Below are 20,290 nucleotides of genomic sequence, written 5' to 3' on the forward strand. Positions count from 1 at the left end.
ACTTTTCCAAAATAATATAGTAGATGGTTTAAATAATTCATAATCCAGTAATCACATACCAAAAGCCTAAAATATTAAGTATTAAAATCTATTGACAGAATGTCAAAGCAAAGTAATGGAAGGGGATTTTCATTTATGGACTAATTCTTAACTTTTTTACATCTAAGTCTGGATAATTCTTCTCTTGACCATTTTTTGATAAATTCCTCTCTCAGAAAGAAGGTAAAGAAAAAGGTGAAGAGAAATGCCCTGAGTTTTTTCTTATAAACAATGTGTAAAAACTGTGGTTGGTCAACATCACAGTTTATTCATCAGTAGGTTTGTAGATGGTTGAATAACAGTAAACAAAGCGTTTTAATAAATAAAGAGAAATCTCAAGTGGTGTCTCTGTTTCTACAACATTTTTATCAGATACTTACTTGAACACTACGAATGTGGGTTAATAAAGTTTGGAGTTTCACAAAATTGGAATCTTGATGTCTTTAATAAACGATAAACCCCAAATAGAAAGGTAGGAAGCCAACAATACAGAATTCTACAGAGATAAAAGTAAAGTCTTTTACCTAGACCAAAATTATGCAAAATTAACTGTGAGAATATGGAATAAAGGTGACTAGCTTAAGAACCTAGTATTTGAAATATGGAGAGATTTCTTGGTTATAAGCTCATTTTATGTTGCTGGCTACTAACAAAAACAAAGCCTTATATATGCAGTCTACTTAATAATAGTTTTTAGTTGCAAAAATTCAGAATCTAACTGGTGTCTGCCATGGTCTGGTTACATCAAGAATATGCTTTCAATTCTGGAGATTTTCCAAAGAGTGAACGTATCCCAGAGGGTACAAGCAGGATGGGCGGTATCTAGAAACCATATGTAGAGCAAGCGAATAGTTGGTTGTCTAACCTGGAGAAAAAAGAATAAGGTATAAACCTGTCTGCTAGTGGCTTAGTTGACTGGATAGAAGTATGTAGTACCGGAACCTGCTACTCAAAGTGTGATCCAGGGACTCCAGCACAAGCACTGTCTGGGAGTTATTAGAAATGCAGAATCTGAAGCTCCGCCCCAGACTTCCTGATTTAGAATCTGCATTTCAACATTGTTCTAAAGAAGGAATCTCCACAATGAGTGGAGGAACATTACAGGGAGGCCAAATTTGACTTCATCTGAGCAAAACTCTCTAATGGTTCTTTCCAACATGAATGGGCTGCCTATTAAGTGGTGAGGACCCTCATCAGTGGAAACAGCCAGTGGAAGGTAAAGCACCATGTTTCAGGGTTGTTGTGGAGAACTGGAATGTTGAAATTCCAGTTGGGCTCTACGTTCCTTTCTGATTAGAAGAACAGATAGGGTGGAAAAGGAACCTAAGTTCTAAAGGAGGGCCTTGCATTATATTAACTGTTGGAGTCTTCAATGAAGTGATTTCTGGCAAATCATTTCACACATACCTAACTTTCTCAGTAAAAATAATACCTCACCTGCCTTGCAAGGGATGTTGTGAGGATTAGATGCAAATAAAGCAGTTGGTGCACTGAATGTTCAATAAACAGTAGTTATTTTTAAAAATATATATTTTATTGATTTTTCACAGAGAAGAAGAGAGAGGGATAGAGAGTTAGAAACATCGATGAGAGAGAAACATCGATCAGCTGCCTCTTGCACACCTCCCACTGGGGATGTGCCCGCAACCAAGGTACATGCCCTTGGCCGGAATCGAACCTGGGACCTTTCAGTCCGCCGGCCGACGCTCTATCCACTGAGCCAAACTGGTCAGGGCAACAGTAGTTATTTTTATTACCCAAAGACTGACAAATTTTTACTTAACTCTGCCAAAAATATTATCTTGTGAACCACCTTAACTCATGATTACTTTCATGACTAAAATGGGATGTGAAGAAGTCATCTGAGAATCAAACTATACATGTAGATTTAGGCAAATCTACAGTACATTATTATGAATATTAATGATAATAGAAAAATGAATATAAAGTTGTCATCATGATGACTTTCCAAAATAGTGAAATCTGCTGCCATAACAAACTAGTCACAATAAGTAAGAGAGATTGACATATGAAGTCTGGTATTGATTTATGTCTTATATGCCAAATATATACTTATATGCATTTTATGTCATGCATTTTTTCATTATTGGAATGAAAAGGAATTATTTTCTAATCATAGTTTTTATGACATTTCCCCTCTCCCTTTTTAAAATAGCAAGACTATCATGTTTTCTTCAAACTAGAACAATTTATCAGCTGTCAATTCTGCATGGGCAGAAAATGAGATAAGCTCCAAAATTCTGAAACATTTTGGCAAAAATGAGTCTGACAACTTTTTTTTGTTTTGTTTTGTTTTAATTGAAAAAATTCATCATATGTTACAACGTGGTTAACTTTCACCAAAACACATGGTGGGAAGTGTTTCAGTTGTCTCCCCCCGAGCTTTTCTTTCACCTACAGACAAAACATGACTCCACCAAGAATGGCTGTAGACTCCTTCTGCCAGTTCTTATCAATCACACCCACCTCAAAACTGACTGCTGGGGTGTGTACATCCTTTGGGAAAACAGAAACTTCTTGGCATGCACCACTTCCTCCTCAGTCTTCACCAATCTACCATAGTATAACCTAAGATGCTTCACTTCTTTCCCTGGCTCTGAGTGTAGAAATAGAGTTCCACCCCGCCTTCTTTTCTGCCTCTCCACTCTCCTTCCCTTCATACTGGCTGATACCGAAGGACTGCCTCTTGCCTCATCCAGTTTCCAGAAAAAAATATGTTAAAATTATCAACACATGAAATTACAAATGTATATTATATATTATTATTTTTTAACCTCTCAACATGGAGGATTTACTACTCATTTGATTCTTAACATTGGCCTTAACCCCACAAAGATCTTTTACCTGAGCTTTGTTTTCACTTAAACTTCCTTATGAGGAGATTCAGCAAAATCTGGTTTATGGATTTGTAAAGATGTTTGGCGAGAGGGAAGTCTGGAGTGGGCCCTTTTAACGAGGCACTTAGGGAACTATATTAACTCCTTCAAGTCATGAGGATACTATTTAGTGGCCTCCAGCAATAACACTTATCAGCAGTACTATTGCACATAAAGTCCAATCAAGCTAGGAGTTCCAAACAGTACCCTAGTGGCCTAACTTTATAGAAGGTAGTGACTAATGCCCTGGAGACAACCTGGCTTTGTATTGAAAAAAAAAAATTACCCCCATAAACAGAGCTTCCTATAAATACAAATATTTCAGTCTGAGCACCATACCTTCTGGGAGTTCTTTGTTTCTGGAAAGAAATTAAGAGCGCATTTTCAACTGCATTTTAACATCTTCACATTAAAAAGAGAAAAATCTATAAGAAATTTAAAATGTGGAAAGAAATCATTCTTTTGATCTCTCTTGGGCTGTCTCAGCAGTTAGAGGAGACACACGATTGAATTGTGAATTAAAGCACCTTTGGACAACGCAGCTCAGTAACCTTGACTTCTTATCTGTTTTCTTTAATTAGTTATATGAAAAGAGATGAAACCCCTAGGATACATGGACTGTGTCTGGTTTCAATTGTGTTCAGCTATAAAAAGTCAACACTTCCTATGAGCATTATCAGACAAAACAAAATCTGAGACAATGATTTTATTAACTTGGAAAAATACAAACCACAACTGAACATTTCTGCAAGTTTTGGCAAAAATTAATGGATATTGGTCTTTCCTCTGTGTGCCTTTTTAAAGCAAAATGTGGTTTTAAGGCCAATTTTAAGCCAGCATTAGTTTAGGTTAAATTTTACTGCCCTTTTGCCTTTCATTAAAGAGCTAAAGGAGAAATAGAAATAATAACCTACCTGAATTATGTTATAAAAATTTTTCATGTGATTGTGATTGGCGTAGCTAAGCAATCCTATATAATAAAAGCCCAGGGACCATAATGGCAGAATGACCGCTCAACCAGTCACTATGAGGTGCACTGACCACCTCTCGGTGCCTTTCCCCAGCCAGCAGGCTCCAATTGCCTATGGCAAACGGGGACCCAGCGTGGGTGGCAGGGGATGCAGGCAGCACCAGGGCAAGGCCCCCGCCCCACCAGTCGCCCCCCACACAGAGAGCGACTGGCGGCAGAGGTGGGGTCAGCAAGCGGGCAGGAATGGCCAACCTCTTGGTCCCTCCCTTGGTCGTCAGGCTCCCATCGCTGGATGGCGAACAGGGAATCGGGGTGGGTGGCGGCGAGTGGGTGCAGGGGACCAGGACGGGGCCGGCTGCTGGCAGCCGGAGAAGATGGCCCTGATCACAGGATAGGCCTAGGGACTGTACCTGCACACAATTTGGTGCACCGGGCCTCTAGTATTTTTTGTAAAAATATATGCTATAGCATTCTTAGATTTCATTTATGAAAAAGAAGAAATTCTATGTTTATTACTATTGTTTATTCACTTAGGACTTGTTGCTTTTTCAGTATCAGCACTGAATTTTGTTCAAACTTTTATTTTTATTGTTATGGATATTACAGGCTATTTGGAGTGAAATATAGACCTGTGGCAAGCTGTTATATATGCAATAATGTGTAAACCTGTTTTTAATGTCCATCTCTGTATTTCAAGTGTGAATATGAATTTTTTAAAGGACAGTCCATAATACTTAATCAAAACTTGCCTTCTAATATGGACGTGGCTATGATATGAGCTTTTACACCTATCTCTTCCCTGTGTACCACTTAGATCATTTGATCTGGTTAAGATATTCCTTCTAATTTGCCCTAGGAATAGCTATTTCCCATCACGATTGTATGGATCTTCACCACTGGTATACAGCAGGCTCAGCTATGAAACTTTTAAATGTGCGATCTCTAAACCCACCCAGACATGCTGAGTCAGAAGCAGCATGGGGGGAAACCAAATCATCTCTATTTTTAAATGCTCCACAGCTGTTTTTGATATGCACTCTTGGTTGAAAGCAACTGTAAGAGCTATCAATTTATTGGTATGGGTTTAAGATCTCAAAAATTACCTCTTTTGTAGATCCTACAACTTGTGAGATATAAAGAGAACAGGATTAAACTAAGCAGGAACAGGGAAAAGTTGAAGGAGACAGCTTTTCTTTAGTATTAGGAACCAGAAGAATAAGAAAGTAGTCTACCCTTTGGTTTATGTCATAGATTAGCCCAAATTGCAACCTGTTGGTTTTGATTTCTTATTCAATAACTACAGGCCCAGTGCACAAATTCATGCACCTTGAAAGGAACTGTCAGCCCTAAGGCTGCAGTGGGCACAGGGGTGGGTCTCGGCCCATCCTTCACACCCCCACCTGGCCCCTCCCGCCACGGCCCCCGGTCCCCCCTCTGCTGGCAGCCCTGCTCCCACCGCAGCCGCTCCCACGTGCTGACAGCCCCAGCCCCGACTCGCACCAGCTGACGGTGCAGAGTGATTGGGGCCGGTGCCAGCAGCGGGTACGAGCGGGGCTGGTGCTGTCAGCGGGTGCAAGCTGCAGCCCCGATCACCCCTCAGGAGCAGGGGGAGGTGGAAAAGTCCTCAGGGGCGATCGGGGCCAGCAGCTGCCATTCAAACCCGCTGATGGTGCCAAGCGATCAGGGCTGGCACCAGCAGCAGGTGCAAGCACTGGGCGGGACTGTGGCGCACAGGAGCAAAGAATTTTCAGTAACCACCAGAGGCTCGCCTCGATGACAGTGACCGGCGCCCGCCTTGGTCTGGTGCCCCTGCTCACCTGCTTCACCATCTGGCACTCACCTGGCATCCCCGCCCCCCATGTTCCTCGCACACCCCCTGGTGGTCAGCACATGTCATAGCAACTGCTTGTTTGGTTGTTTGGTTGTTCCACTGTTTGGTCTATTTGCATATTAGGGTTTATATAGAAAGATTAGCTTCTAGGATTAAAATGCTAGTACTCACTTGTATAAACCATCACTCATCCTTGTCATAAGAATACATTAGTTCCTAGCATCCAAAAACTTTTTATGTATCCCCTTATTAATTTTTAGGCTAAAACAAGACTCTGGGTTATTATTTTTGTTCCCTTTCTCATACAAAGTAGAAAGTAACCAACCTGCTCACCCTTAAATAGCTCACAATCTCATGGGAGAGAAGCAAGTAAACAGAAACTTACTCTGTATTGTGACATATACTTTAACTATACCCACAACAACTAGAATTTTGTTAAGGGCTTCTCATGTATCAACACTTACCTAAATGCTTTAGGTCTATTATTTCATTTCCTCTAAAACATTCTACATGGAAACAACATTTTTATCCATATTTTGCAGAAGGAAACAGGCTCAGAAATAATGTCGGACAGTCCACAGCACATATGTGGCAGAAAGGCTTCAAATTAGAACGGGACAGGGAGTAGAAGCTGTTTAATCAAAGCCAAGCCTTTGTTGCTAGGCATCAGATTCATGGTCTGCCTGATAAATTATCCAATCGACAGTTTACTAATGTGGGAACCCATTTCCCCTTCTTTCATTTATTTTTCATCTTTATGATGGAACAGTTGTTTCTGCATCACTGCGCTTTCAGCCATTAGAGGGTTTCCTCCCTATTCTCTCTCTCTCTCTCTCTCTCTCTCTCTCTCTCTCTCTCTCTCTCAAAGCCATTTTGATTCATTGTAGCCCAAGGTTTTGCTCCCACAATGAGAGCATGTGTAGATAGTTTTTCAGGAAGGTGCATGATATAGAATTTTGGTTTCTCAAAACAAATGTAGTTGCTTACATTTCAGTTGCTTCTTCCTCTATTTTCAGTGAGAAAAAAAGGCCAGCCATTTAGGAACGGATGTTAATCTCACTTAGAGGGAAGCAAACCTGCATGCCAAGATGGGGATGGAGGCTTTAGGAAAGATACTAACGCTCATCCATTTCTGAGGCTCAAGGTCTCTGCACATTTCCCTGGGGGAGCTGGACAGTCTTATCCATGCAATGCTTTCAGCAGCATGGAAATATGTGACCCAAAACTTAACACCTCATCATTCCCAGCCTCCTGTTCACATTTAGTGCAATTGCTGAATCTCCTCTGACTACATGGAAGAGGGAATCGTCAAGTGGCTACAGAGAGGGTTTTGACATGTCTGAGCTGAGAGGAAATGCAAGGAGCATCCGGTCTTCTTTTTCTTCCCAGCAGCTGCAGCAACTGACAGTGTACTAATGCTTTGACTTCAGTCCTATGTAACTTTCTGTTTTGCTTATTCATTGGAGAAGGTAAGCTTCTCCCTTCTCACTGGGATGTGGCACCAACTGTCATAAGTATGTGTAAAATACTTAGCACATCCTAGCTTGCTTTAATATTTCCTGTTCCTGTGGAACTTTTGTCAAGTATGACTTGTGCATCTTAAGAACAAAGAAAGGAGCCCCTGAAATACTGACCTCAATGGGTCTTACATCTTTACTCTGAGCTATAGATAGACGGTCTTCAGGGGACCATATACCCAGAACATTGTGACGAAGGGTGTTCAGTTAATGAAAAACTAAGTTAAGTTGGAGAATAGCTTTAAAAGTGTGTCTGGACATGCCAGTATTTCACTGGCATGTGAATCCTATGAGGATTCACAAATTCAAGACAACTTCTGTCCTCAAGGAGCTCATAGTCTGGTCAGAAGACTAACCTGTAGGTCAAAAATTACATTGAATTTCACATGTTACCAAGGAATTATTTCTGAGACAATTATGAACACACAAAGTCTAGAATGGCTTAGGGTTCTTTATTTTCCTCTCGCAACTCCAACATTAACAGTTGGCTTTCTTTTGGAGACAACATTTTTATTCCTCACAAAGATATTGTTTTGAACACTTATCAACCTGTGACTGGGATTGCCCTAAAGAAAATACAGACATTGAGATTCAGGTATAGAGCAGCCACTAGCTTCACTCACTAGCTCTTATGTTCAGTCTTCAGCCTCAAAATCCAAACTCATGCCAGTGAATGATTATAGTCCTAGATTCACAATTGCTATTCTGATTGCTATTTAAAATGTGAATGTTATGGACATGGGGTTGCATATATCTTTCCAAATTAGTGTTTTGGATTTCTTTGGATAAATATGCAGAAATGGAATTGCCAGGTTGTAGGGTAGTTTTATTTTTAAATTTTTTGAGGAATCTCCACACTGTTTTCCATAGTGGCTGCACCAATTTAAAAACCCATAAACAGTGCACAATGGGTCCCTTTTCTCCAAATCCTTACCAATGCTTGTTTGTTGATTTATTGATGACAGCCATTCTGACAGGTATAAGGTGATATCTCTTTGTGATTTTAATTAGCATTTCTTTGATGGTTAGTGATGTGGAGTGTCTTTTCATATGTCTGTTGGGCATCTGTATGTCTTCTTTGGAGAAATATCTATTCAGGTCCTTGGCTCAGTTTTTAATCAGATTGTAATTTTTGGGTACTAAGTTGTATGCGTTTCTTATATATTCTGGATATTAACCCCCCTATTGAATGTATAACTGGAAAATATTCTTCTGAAATAAATCAGACAGAGGAAGACAAATACATATGATTTCACTTATGTATGAATCTAAAAAGTAAAATAAATGTACAAACAAAATAGGAACAAACTCATGGATACAGAGAATAAATTGATAGTGGCCAGATGAGTGAGGGGTTGGGGGAGAGGGGTGAAAAAGGTGAAAAGATTAAGAAGTACAAGTTGCCAGTTATAAAAATAGTCATGGGGATGTAAAGTACAGGATAGGTAATATAGTAAATGATATTGTAATAACTATGTATGGTGTCAGATGGGTATTAGACTTTGGAAGGTATATAAATGTCTAATCACTGTATTATACAGCTGAAACTGATATAATAATATTTGTCAACTGCAATTGAAAATTAAATTTTAAATAATGAGAATGTTAAAACTAGAGCAGTCAAAGGTCTAATAATCTGTTTAAGTTTTATCTGTGCATGATTTGACTACTGAATAATAATGAAAACACAAATAATAACAATATTGTTAAATAATTCTATGATAGTACCTTCATAATTCATTGGAAATATTTAATTATGTTAAAATATTCCATTAACTAGTATTTCATAAACATTTTCTAAAGCAAGCTATGATAGAAAAGTTTTTACTGATTAAACTTATTAACCAGATTAATCAAAAAAACATCTAATCTACACAGATGTGAATATAAAGTTTTACTCTAATAAGAATTAGATGTAACCCTCAATGGAGGGGAGGAAACAGTAGGGAAATATTGAGTAAGTAATTGAAGACTGTGTGTAAAAATGTGAAAAATCATTTTTACTTTTAAAAATGTTAATTATCATTTAGAGCATAGTTAAGTACTGGACATGAAAAACCTTTCTCTCTGAAGTAACAACTGCATCTCTGTCTTCTTTCGCAGGGTTTTGGAAATCCATCGGGTGAATACTGGCTGGGGAATGAGTTTATTTTTGCCATGACCAGTCAAAGGCAGTACACACTCAGAATCCAGTTAATGGACTGGGAGGGAAACCAAGCCTATTCGCAATACGACAGATTCCACATAGGAAATGAAAAGCAAAACTATAGGTAAGTCCTCCTTCCCTGTAGTATTTAACTGCCTTGGCCAGTTACTAGTTTTAGTGGAGAAGTGTGAAAAAAAGAAATGATGAAAGGCATCCTTCAAATTGAAAATCAGGTTGTTTTTCTAGGCCTCTGACAAAGAGATAAAAAAAAAAAACCTATAAAGACTTCTTAAAAGTTCTCACAGACTGATTATCTTGATGTTGGCTCAAATTTTTGAAGATAGGGAATTAAGTCAAGCATAATATTATTATTATTGTTACTATTAGAAAGGTTCAGTGGATTCATAAACATAAACCTGATGACAGAGAACTGACTCAAATGCAATGGCTTGAAATAAATACTCCCTCTATCAAAAGATCTTCTACTTATACGTAATTTATTTACTTTTCTTAAATTATTATTTTTTTCACATTATTTTGAAGTTGATAAAGAGGAGTAAAATTTTATATTTTTGCATGAATTGGCATAAAAATTGAGGTGAAGCATAATTTAGATTTGTTTGGTAAATAATGTAGGAAGCAAAAATAAATCCATATAATGGCATCGATATATACAGTTCTTCATTGCAGATGTGAAAGTAGAAAATCTATATACTTAATTGTTAGAATCTCTGATTTTTTTCAATGAGCGGCTCATATACTAGAAAAAGAAACACATTGAAAATGGTTAGGCAAGTAAATGGTAAATTCATTTCACAAACACTCACTATGTTACCTCTATGTTCTGGGAACTCTGCTATGTACTAGCAATTTTGCAGTCAGTGATGAGGTCTATAGTCTCCCAGGCCTCACAGTCCAGCTTTGTGACTAACTAGATCACTAAACATATGGAAATACATTGTAGTTACTTTTATGTCACTACCCATTTATGCAATACCTGGTACATGGCACATCATTAGTAATTGTGTGTACCTCAGTTTTGTAATCAGTAAATGAGAGTTGCAGTGATTTTAAACTCTGAGTATTGTGACTGTGCTGCATCAGTTAGGGAAACACGATTGTGTGCATTAAAGGGTTGGCACATTGCTGCACACAAAATGCAATGAAAGCAACCAGAGCCTTCTGCTTTTTTTCCAACTTGTGTGGCCCCCACCACCTAATTCAACTGTTTCTCCTGCTTATTTGTCTTTTTGAGACATAGCATGGACTTTGAATCTATAACATTTTCATGAACACATCACATTTTATTTTAATGGGTTATGTATGGGGTTGGATCCTTGGAGACATAATAATCATTTTCTTAACAAACAGTAATGATGTCACCACATCAACAGAGGATGAGAAATAGATCTAAAGAGTTCATAGTCTCATGGGGGGAGCGAAGGATGGTGTACATAATGGCAACTCAAGAAACCAAAGAGACATTTATAAAATGCAATGGAGTGTAAGAAGAAATGTTTCCAAGGAGGTCAATATTTTGAGATTTTCATAACAAGGAAAACCACTGTAAAACATCAGGGGTACTCTTATATAAATGTTTTGACCTGAAACTTGAAACTATATGAAACTTGGCTAATGTCAGACAGCCTGACAATGGGACTAGCAAATAATTAGTCCAGTCTTTTTCTAGGCTCCTGAAGAATTTTCTTTGGTTCCATTCCAAAATGTCTCTCAGTTCTTGTGTGTGTGTGTGTGTGTACGCATGTGTGTGTGTGTGTACGCATGCATCTGTGTGCTTGCGAGGCTGGAGTGACATTAAAGGGACAAAAGAGTCTTTGGGCAGGTTTAGGAGGACTGTGGGCATCTGACGTAGGCTTTAGAGCAGGGGTGGGCAAACTTTTTGACTCAAGGGCCACAATGGGTTCTTAAACTGGACCGGAGGGCCGGAACAAAAGCATGGATGGAGTGTTTGTGTGAACTAATATAAATTCAAAGTAAACATCATTACATAAAAGGGTACGGTCTTTTTTTTTTTAGTTTTATTCATTTCAAACGGGCCGGATCCGGCCCGCGGGCCGTAGTTTGCCATGGCTGCTTTAGAGTGTACTGTAGGAATGTCATTCTTGCACCTGCATGAAGAAAGAAACATTTACTTCCTCTTTGAGTGTCTCACTGCTCTCCCCCACTGCTCTCACTGAGCATTTCCTATTCCTTCAATAATGTGTGATTCAGATCTTGACCCATAGATCTATTATCAAAAAGATGGAAAAAGTCAAGAACCATATGATTCCACTCATATGTGGGGAATAAAACCAAAAGCAACAAATGAACAAACAAGATAAAATTTAATAGACACAGACAACAATATGGTGGTTATCAGACAGAAAGGGGTGGAGGGTAGTAAAGGGTAAAGGGATCAAATATATAGTGATGGAAGGAGATTTGACTTTGGACAGTAAATACACAGTGCAGTGTACTGATGATGTATTCTAGAATTGTATACTTGAAACCTATATTATTTTATTAACTAATGTCACCCCAATAAATTTAATAAAAAGTTTTTAAAAAGCAAGTCTTCCCAGCTAGAGTGAGGCATACACTCTGGGATCTCCATTCTTATTTCTCTGGAGTATTATGAACCTTGAGAATCAGCACTATAAATCCAGAAGGAACTTAATAACTTAATTCCAAACCTCTGGTTTTAATGAAAAGAAAGCTGAGGTTCAGAAATATGCAATATTTTTCCCAAGGAGGGAGAAGGACTCAACTATGGGATGTGTGACTCCTACCTAGTTCAATGTGGTTTCCACTTTATTATGCTGCTGTAATAAAGCTGATGGCTCTGGTCCTCTTTCCTGCCAAGACTCAGCAGAAAATAGGTCTGTAATCATCGCCTTCTCGTGTAATTAAGTACTAAGATTCATGTTGGCATCAAACGGGAAATTAGAACTCATTAAAACATAATGCCTGCTCTGGTGAAAGCTTAGTTAAAATAAGCTTAGTAAAAATAAGCACACTAAGAAAACCAAACAGAAGCTTGGAAAGGGACGCGACATCCATGTGACTTCCCTCTCCACCTGTATCATCACTCACTCCTGCCCAGGACGGCTCCCCAGGCCCAGCGAAGCATGTGTGGCCTGAGGTTAGAACTCCAGATGTCCAGCTTTGCCTTTTGGTGCTTCTTCTCTGCTCATTGTTTTTCTCTCCAAATTAGGGTGCCTTGTTTAGATAAATTATTGAAGTGTGAATACTGATGTTTTTATAGTATTTTAAAACTTATGAAATGATCATTAGCACTTTATCATTTAATCTTGACAATGGCTTTTTGACACATTATTAGACACATTTTAAAGATGAAGAAACTGAGATGTTAGGTCATTGACCTGCTCAATTCAACTGAAATCAAAACTCTGGGATGTATGCTAAGTTTTTGTTTTATATTTTCACATTTTCTGTATTTTTCCTCTTTCAAATTAAATTCAGAAGTTCTTTGAGAGTTTTATTTTTTTAATATTCTATCTTGACAGAAATTATATTTTAAAAATGTATCTTATAGCTGTAGCCATATCTATAAATCTAATTTGAAAAAAATTCTCATGCTCTAGACCAGTGGTTCTCAACCTTCCTAATGCCGCGACCCTTTAATACAGTTCCTTATGTTGTGGTGACCCCTAATTTCTTTGTTACAAATTGAACATAATTAAAGCATAGTGATTAATCACAAAAACAATATGTAATTATATATGTGTTTTCTGATGGTCTTAGGCGACCCCTGTGAAAGGGTCATTCGACCCCCAAAGGGGTCGCGACCCACAGGTTGAGAACCGCTGCTCTAGACACATTTGATTAAAAATAAATGTTGTGAATGGATAGATAAGCTTAAAAATGTACATGTAATACACATATTTTCTTTGTATCCTCTAAGGACATTTTAAATCGTTTTCTCCAGTAGAAAATAAAATCTATAGAACCCAGAAGAATATAAATAAGAAAAAACAATAATGTAAGAGTGTCATGATGAACACATCATGTGAAATAACATGTAATCAGTGTGAAATTATTAAATACTTCCTCTAGAGAGGTAGTATTATCCAGGTCCTCGTCATCTGACACCCAGACTATTGTAGAGCTTGCCTGTCTCCAGTCTTGATGCTCTCAAATATATCTTCCACACTTTTGTGGGATGTTTTTTCTAAAAGACAGTCTGACTTGGTCTCTACTTGCTCTCCTTCATATATTTCAACAATGTAAAATATGTACATGTTAAAGTCTGCCATTTAAAACTCTTCATGACCTGGCCACTACCTACTTATTCAGCTGTTGCTATCAAACTCTCACCCTCACCTCACCTAACCAGACACTCCTTCATTATGATGGTGTTTCAGTAATTACTTGCAATTTCCTTAAACCATCCATGCCTTTGTTTATGCTATATCCTTACCCTATATACATAAACCCAGCTTTGGACACATCGTCTAAATCTTTAAGATCCTCCCTTGTTCCAGGAAGTCTTCCCTGATAACTACTATAGAAGATACTGTGATGCACTAACCCATCGCCTCCCTTCAGATGCACTCCTCCCACTTCCTGGGTTGCTGGCTAACAGCTCATAGTCAAAGTCCCCTACCTGGGCATTGCCTGTGGCTGAAGAAAGTCACATCACCAAAGTCGCTGCTCCTTCCTGCAGAGAAATTACACTCAATGACTGGTCAATATAAAGATCCCCTTCCCCAATTGGGGTCCAGAATTTCACGTGAGATTAGCTGAGGTTTTCACTGTGACCGTATGTGATGTGAGCCCACCTTCTCCCTCTGCTCAGGCTTGCTTTCTTCCCTTTGCCACATGGATTGATCCTGAGAGCACTCCCATATATGTCTCCCTACTCTGATTTGCCAGAGAAATGCATCACCCTTGCTGTCAGGCTAATTTGGATGCTCTGCACTCTCCTATATTCATATCTCTCTGTGGCTAACTACTTAGTGTCTATATTCTATTATAAACTCATTTTAATCCATTTAAATTAGTTTAACAAAACTCAACTGTTTTGTTTTTATTTTTAAATAACTGTGTGTTTGTGTGTGTCCTTTTCCATTATGTCTAAGCCTAGAGGTTAGGAACCATTTTAATCAAAATTCAAGATATATACCTAAATTAGCCAAATTATGGCCTGATAGTTAATAGCTAAATATTTGGTGAATACATGCTATGTACCAAAAACCTTGTTTTCACATGAGAAAACTAAGACATTGTACTTTGCACAAGGTCACAGGTATGATATGAGTAGAAGTCAAGATTTGAGCTTCGATCTCTTCTCATCATATATTTATCCCTCAACAAAGGAAAATCCATTCATTAATTTTGAGAATTAAATACACTCAAAGCACATATTCTAAGAGATAGAATGTTTCTTCTAATCCCATTTCTGTCTTTAATAATATGATTGTTCATGGACAAATCGCATTTCTCTGGATCTCCATTTTCTGTCCTATAAATTAAAGTATTTGTAAAGCTTCTTGCAGCTCAGAAATAATTTTATAGAATATAATTACCTTTATTACACAATTATTTTTTTATTTTGTGGCCCTTCAATTCTGATAAATGATTAAATTTTGATCTCTATAATAAATACTTCAGTAAGAGTGTCCATCAGTTTAGGGCTTACAGTGACCTTTTACTTCTCTTGAAAACTTTGCTGGTCCCAATACTTAGAGTTACAAACAAATACATCCAGCCCTGGACAGATGGCTCAGTTGGTTGGAGCATAGTTCTGTACACCAAAAGGTTTTGGGTTCGATCCCTGGTCAGGCCATACAGAAGGCAACAGGTAATGTTTCTCTTCTCTTCTCTCTCTCTCTCTCTCTCTCACCCTCTCTTTCTAAAAATCAATATACTCATGTGAGGATTAAAATTAAAAAATACATCCAGAAAAATAAATGCTTATAAAAAAATAACATATAATTTGTCAGGTTGGAAAGATGCTACAATCTAGTGGAAAAGGATCTGGAATAGGAATCAGAAGCTATGGAAACTGCTGAATAGTGAGGTCTGGCTTCCCTGTCCATAAAACCAACTTCCTGTATCAGTGTTGAGTCTGGGAAACAGGGACATGCTGACTGTTATGGAAATAAGGGATTTGTTCTACAAATTTAAATTTACATAAATGTGAGATGAGCTGGAAAAGTGGAAGTCTGGAAGGTGAAGGTAGAAAATCAGAGAAAGGGTTCCTAACACATATGGTTAAGAGCTGGCATGATGGTGAACAACCAAGAGCTTGCAGGGAAATCACGGAAATCCAGCACATCCAGCCACCAAAGTGAGACACAGAGGGGGAGATCTGAGCAAAGCTGCTCCCTCAGTGTAGCTGCATTACCTGGGGTTGTGCATTTAGCGTCTGGTGGTGGGTCTGGAGCCCTTTACAGCCTGAGGAAGGCAAGCTGGAGGGAGAGTAGCAGGGAGGGCACCTCAGCCGCTGAACATCACCATGTCTGATGCGGGTCTGAAGTGTTGCTTCACTTCTACTATCAAAATCTCACAAGTGCTAGGGCACAGGGCTCTCCCTCCTGGGAGCACACCTGCACCTTTCCCTTCTCCCTCGTCTTCCCCCACAGGCATGCATCTCCTGGACCAGTGATGGCGAACCTTTTGAACTCTGAATGTCAGCATTTTGAAAAACCCTAACTTAACTCCGGTGCCATGTCACATATAGAAATTTTTTGATATTTGCAACCATAGTAAAACAAAGATTTCTATTTTTGATATTTATTTTATATATTTAAATGCCATTTCACAAAGAAAAATCAACCGAAAAAATGAGTTCGAGTGTCACCTCTGACACGCGTGTCATAGGTTCGCCATCACTGTCCTAAACTCTAAGGGTCCCTGGGAGACTTGAACCTGGGGAGCAAAGGGCAGTGGCAGCTTATCCCAGGCTAACCCCCTGTACCTATCGCCAAAGCCCCCTTTTCAAGAGATACAAATTCTAGACTTGGGTCTGTAGATATTTTTCTGAATGACCTTGGACAAGTTACTTCACTTTTCCAAGTCTCAAGTCTGCAGAAGTAAAATGAGGAGGTAAGGAAGCAGTCTTTTCAATTCCAGAATCCTTTTTTTTTTAAAGAGAGAGAGAGAGAGAGAGAGAGAGAGAGAGAGAGAGAGAGAGAGATTAAAGTACTCCCATGCCATGTATGTATTTCAAGGACAAAACAAATTAGTGTGGATTGAAAAGAATTCTCTAGAGCTTTTCATGTAAATTTAAACCATGCATTTTTATAGGTATTGTAAAACTTATTTCACTCTTTTTAGTGAAATGGTTTTCATTTCTCTGATCCTCTGGGTTACATGGTCCTGGCTGGAACCAGTAGCAGATGTGTTGAAAGTCTAAGAGGAAAGTTATTTCTTACAGCATTCTTGGACGATCAAAGTAGAAAATATATATATATGTATATATATATGGAATCTCCTGGCAGTTTCTACACTCTTGAATTTTTAGCCCAGATATAAAACTCAAAGCTTTAAGTAGTTTTATTTGTATTTTCAAAGTATTTCTCCAAATTGGGAGGTGTATTATTTTTATTTAGACTATAATTTTTGTTGGGGGTTACTTCCTATAACCGAGAAGGAATTGTTTTATTCAACAAAATGATATTTTATAGTCCTTGACTGAGATGATATATTCAAGAGAAAAAAGGCATGGTGTTACAACGTTACTTTGTGCTTTCTCTAGGTCTTCGGAGGGTCAAAAAAATATCTTGACTGTAATGCAGATTAATGGCAGTCTCTAGAGTCCTGTATTTTTCCAAGCTGACAAAAAAAAATGCCCCAGTGCTGTTAGGTCTAAGGATTCCTAGAGGATTCCTGCTCCAACATGTGTAATGCCAGGTAGGACTCAGACAAGTGCTGTCTTAGAAACTTTAGGCTGGCACAGGTTGCTAGAACCAGCTAGCACTGCCTCCAGGCAACAGTCCAGGGAGATGTCATGTGATCCCCTCCCTGCTCTGGGTCTTCCCAGTGCTGTTCACCACTGAAAAGATGAAGGCTGTATCTTCAATGAACAAAATATTTGTCATTTTTTTATGTGCTATACTGAAATAAAATGTCCACAAAGATTTCAGTATAGTCATGCTTGTGTGTGATCATGCATGTGTAGACACATGTGTGATGGGATAAGGGGAGGGGAGGATAGTACACAGGCAGACATGTAATTGCAATATCATGGACATAATCGTGAACATATTACTAAGGAATAGGAGGATCTAAACAATTTGGAGAAGTTTGGAGGACCTCTAAGGTGTGACCTAAATTGCCATAGAAAAATGACAAATTGGGATTAGCTGGAGAACTGGTTCAGCGTTGGAAGTAGAATTGGGATTAGCATATGTGTAGGCTTATATGTGAGACCTAGAATGTCTTTTTTTAAACATTTTTTTCATATATTTTATTGATTTTTTACAGAGAGGAAGGGAGAGAGATAGAGAGTTAGAAACATCGATGAGAGAGAAACGTCGATCAGCTGCCTTCTGCACACTCCCCACTGGGGATGTGCCCACAACCAAGGTACATGCCCTTGACCAAAATCGAACCTGGGACCCTTGAGTCCGCAGGCCGACACTCTACCCACTGAGCCAAACCGGTTAGGGCAAGACCTAGAATGTCTTATTGGGAAAGTTATTTTTTGCAGCACTCCTGGACTGATTAAGTTAGATAAAATGTATCTATAGGGAATCTGAAGCAATACTTTAAGCATAGAGTATAAGGGGATAAAGAAAAGCATGATGCTAAGAGCAAAGGAGAGCCAGACCACTAGTGTATCTTTGGTCTGGCACCTAGGGAGAGCCTCTGAAGAGAGCCATCTAAAAGCTCTGGTATCACATTCCAATCAAGGTTTTTTTCTCAATGTTTTGATTACTCTGTTCATTAAATACGAGCAATAACAATGTTCAAGACATTATGTGTGAAACAAAACCCCACAGAATTTAATCTCCATCCTTCAACAGTTTAACTTCTTTGCCTGACTTCATTTTCCTTACCCTTTAAGTCTAAACTCAGTTTGTAGAGCTCTGTTTTGGGATTGGATAAGGAGCACCTTCCAGGTGCTCTCCCTGGCTCTGTGGGTGTCTTTATCAGAGTCCTTACTTGTCCCTCTGAGTTGTAATAAGCTAGTCCCTGCTGTTAGAATGCCACATCCAGAGGCCAGGGGTCTCTGCAATGTTTCACACATGCCTGGAGAGGAAGCATTTTCTAATAAATATGTGAAAGACACATCAACAAAGGCATGTTTATGCACTCAACAAACACAGCTGATTTGGATCTAAATGACAAAAATTCAGAGACCCACAAGTGAACATTTCTGTCCCCAGAAGTATGGAATGGCAGCATATTATAATTTCCATGTAAGGTTTTTAATAAAGTGCTGTGTCCTTTAGTTTCTTGTATTGTTGCATGGGTGGAACTCATTTCCCTGATGTATTCAATTGCTGGCTCTTTTTCTTTACTCTGAATTGCAAGAATTTCAATATTGTATGAAGCCAAGCAAATGAAGTAAAATGTTAATAAGATAGACATACAACATACCTTATTCCATAGGCCCGCTGATCCTGGAAAAGGATGCCATGTTACTGTCACTGATAAGTAATTTGTGGGTTACAGGAACTAGGTTCTCTGCCTGCAATTTTGATAGCTGCCACTAGGTGACAATGAACTTTGATTTTATAGAACTCCCCCTGGGTGAATAATTGAGAGCTCATCAGAAAGTACAAGATTTAGTTCATTATATATGTTTTAAATTTTATTTTTCAATTATAATTTACATTCAACATTATTTAATATTAGTTTTGGGTATACAGCTTAGTGGTTAGATAATCATATATACTTTACAAAGTGTTCTTCCGCTCGATATATTAGGTACCCTCCTAGCACCATGCATAGTCATTAGAATATTATTGACTATATTCCCTATGCTTTACTATACATCCTCATGACTATTTTGTAACTACCAATTAGTACTTCTTAATCCCTTCACCTTTGTCCCCCAAACACCTTTGCCCTCTGCCATCCATTAGTCTTTTCTCTGCATCTATAAGTCTCTTTCTATTTTGTTAGTTCATTTATTTTGTCATTTAGATTCTGCATATAAGTGAAATCATATGTTATTTGTCTTTCTCTGTCTGGCTTATTTCACTTATCATAATACCCTCTAGGTCCATCCATGCTGTCACAAATAGTAAGAATTCATTCTTTTTTAGCGTCGAATAATATTCCATTGTATATATGTACCACAACTTTTTTTATCCACTTGTCTATTTATGGGTACTTGGGGGTTGCTTCCATAACTTGGCTATTGTAAATAATGTTACAATGAACATAGGGGTGCATATATTAGTATTTTTTCAAATTATGTGTTTTGTTACATTTTTGAGTAAAATTTTTTAAATTATGAAAATAACAACATAAAATATAGATTACCCTATAAATAATAGTCATTTTTTCTCTAGATGATGTATTTCTTTTACAAGACCCTTACACACATGAACCGTAAACATCATAAAACCAAATTAAATAATTTTGTCAAGTATCAAGTAGCAGCATTAAATCTATCAACTGCAAACCTTGTGTTAACATAGTAGCATCATAACATTCAACTTTCACTACTATTAATTGAACATTTACTCCACGCTTAGGTATGTCTCTTTTGGCATTAATGTTACCGAATGCCAATATTTATGCTGGTCTGCTCATTCTCTATTAAAAGAATTAAAAGTGTTATTTTATTACCTGCCTGAGTTAGACGCGCAAATAAACAGCTGGATAAAGAGTAATTTTAGTCTTATTCATTTTTAGTCACAAATAAAAAACAACCTTTTCTCCTATGTGTCCTCATGAACAATTCTAGAG

The 20,290-nt window shown here is 38.1% G+C and overlaps 1 protein-coding gene across 2 annotated transcripts in view; it reads left to right on the forward strand.

Annotated features, from left to right (window-relative positions):
* ANGPT1 (angiopoietin 1) overlaps positions 1-20,290 on the forward strand; it is a 237,599-nt gene that overhangs the window by 188,456 nt on the left and 28,853 nt on the right. For both annotated transcript variants that reach the window (XM_006093322.3, XM_006093323.3), the window contains exon 7: positions 9,358-9,524. In XM_006093322.3, the coding sequence (XP_006093384.1) occupies positions 9,358-9,524 (167 nt within the window). The remainder of the gene's footprint in view (positions 1-9,357; positions 9,525-20,290) is intronic.

This window comes from Myotis lucifugus, unplaced genomic scaffold, assembly GCF_000147115.1.
Source record: "Myotis lucifugus unplaced genomic scaffold, Myoluc2.0 scaffold_114, whole genome shotgun sequence".
NCBI classification, from domain to species: Eukaryota; Metazoa; Chordata; class Mammalia; order Chiroptera; family Vespertilionidae; genus Myotis; species Myotis lucifugus.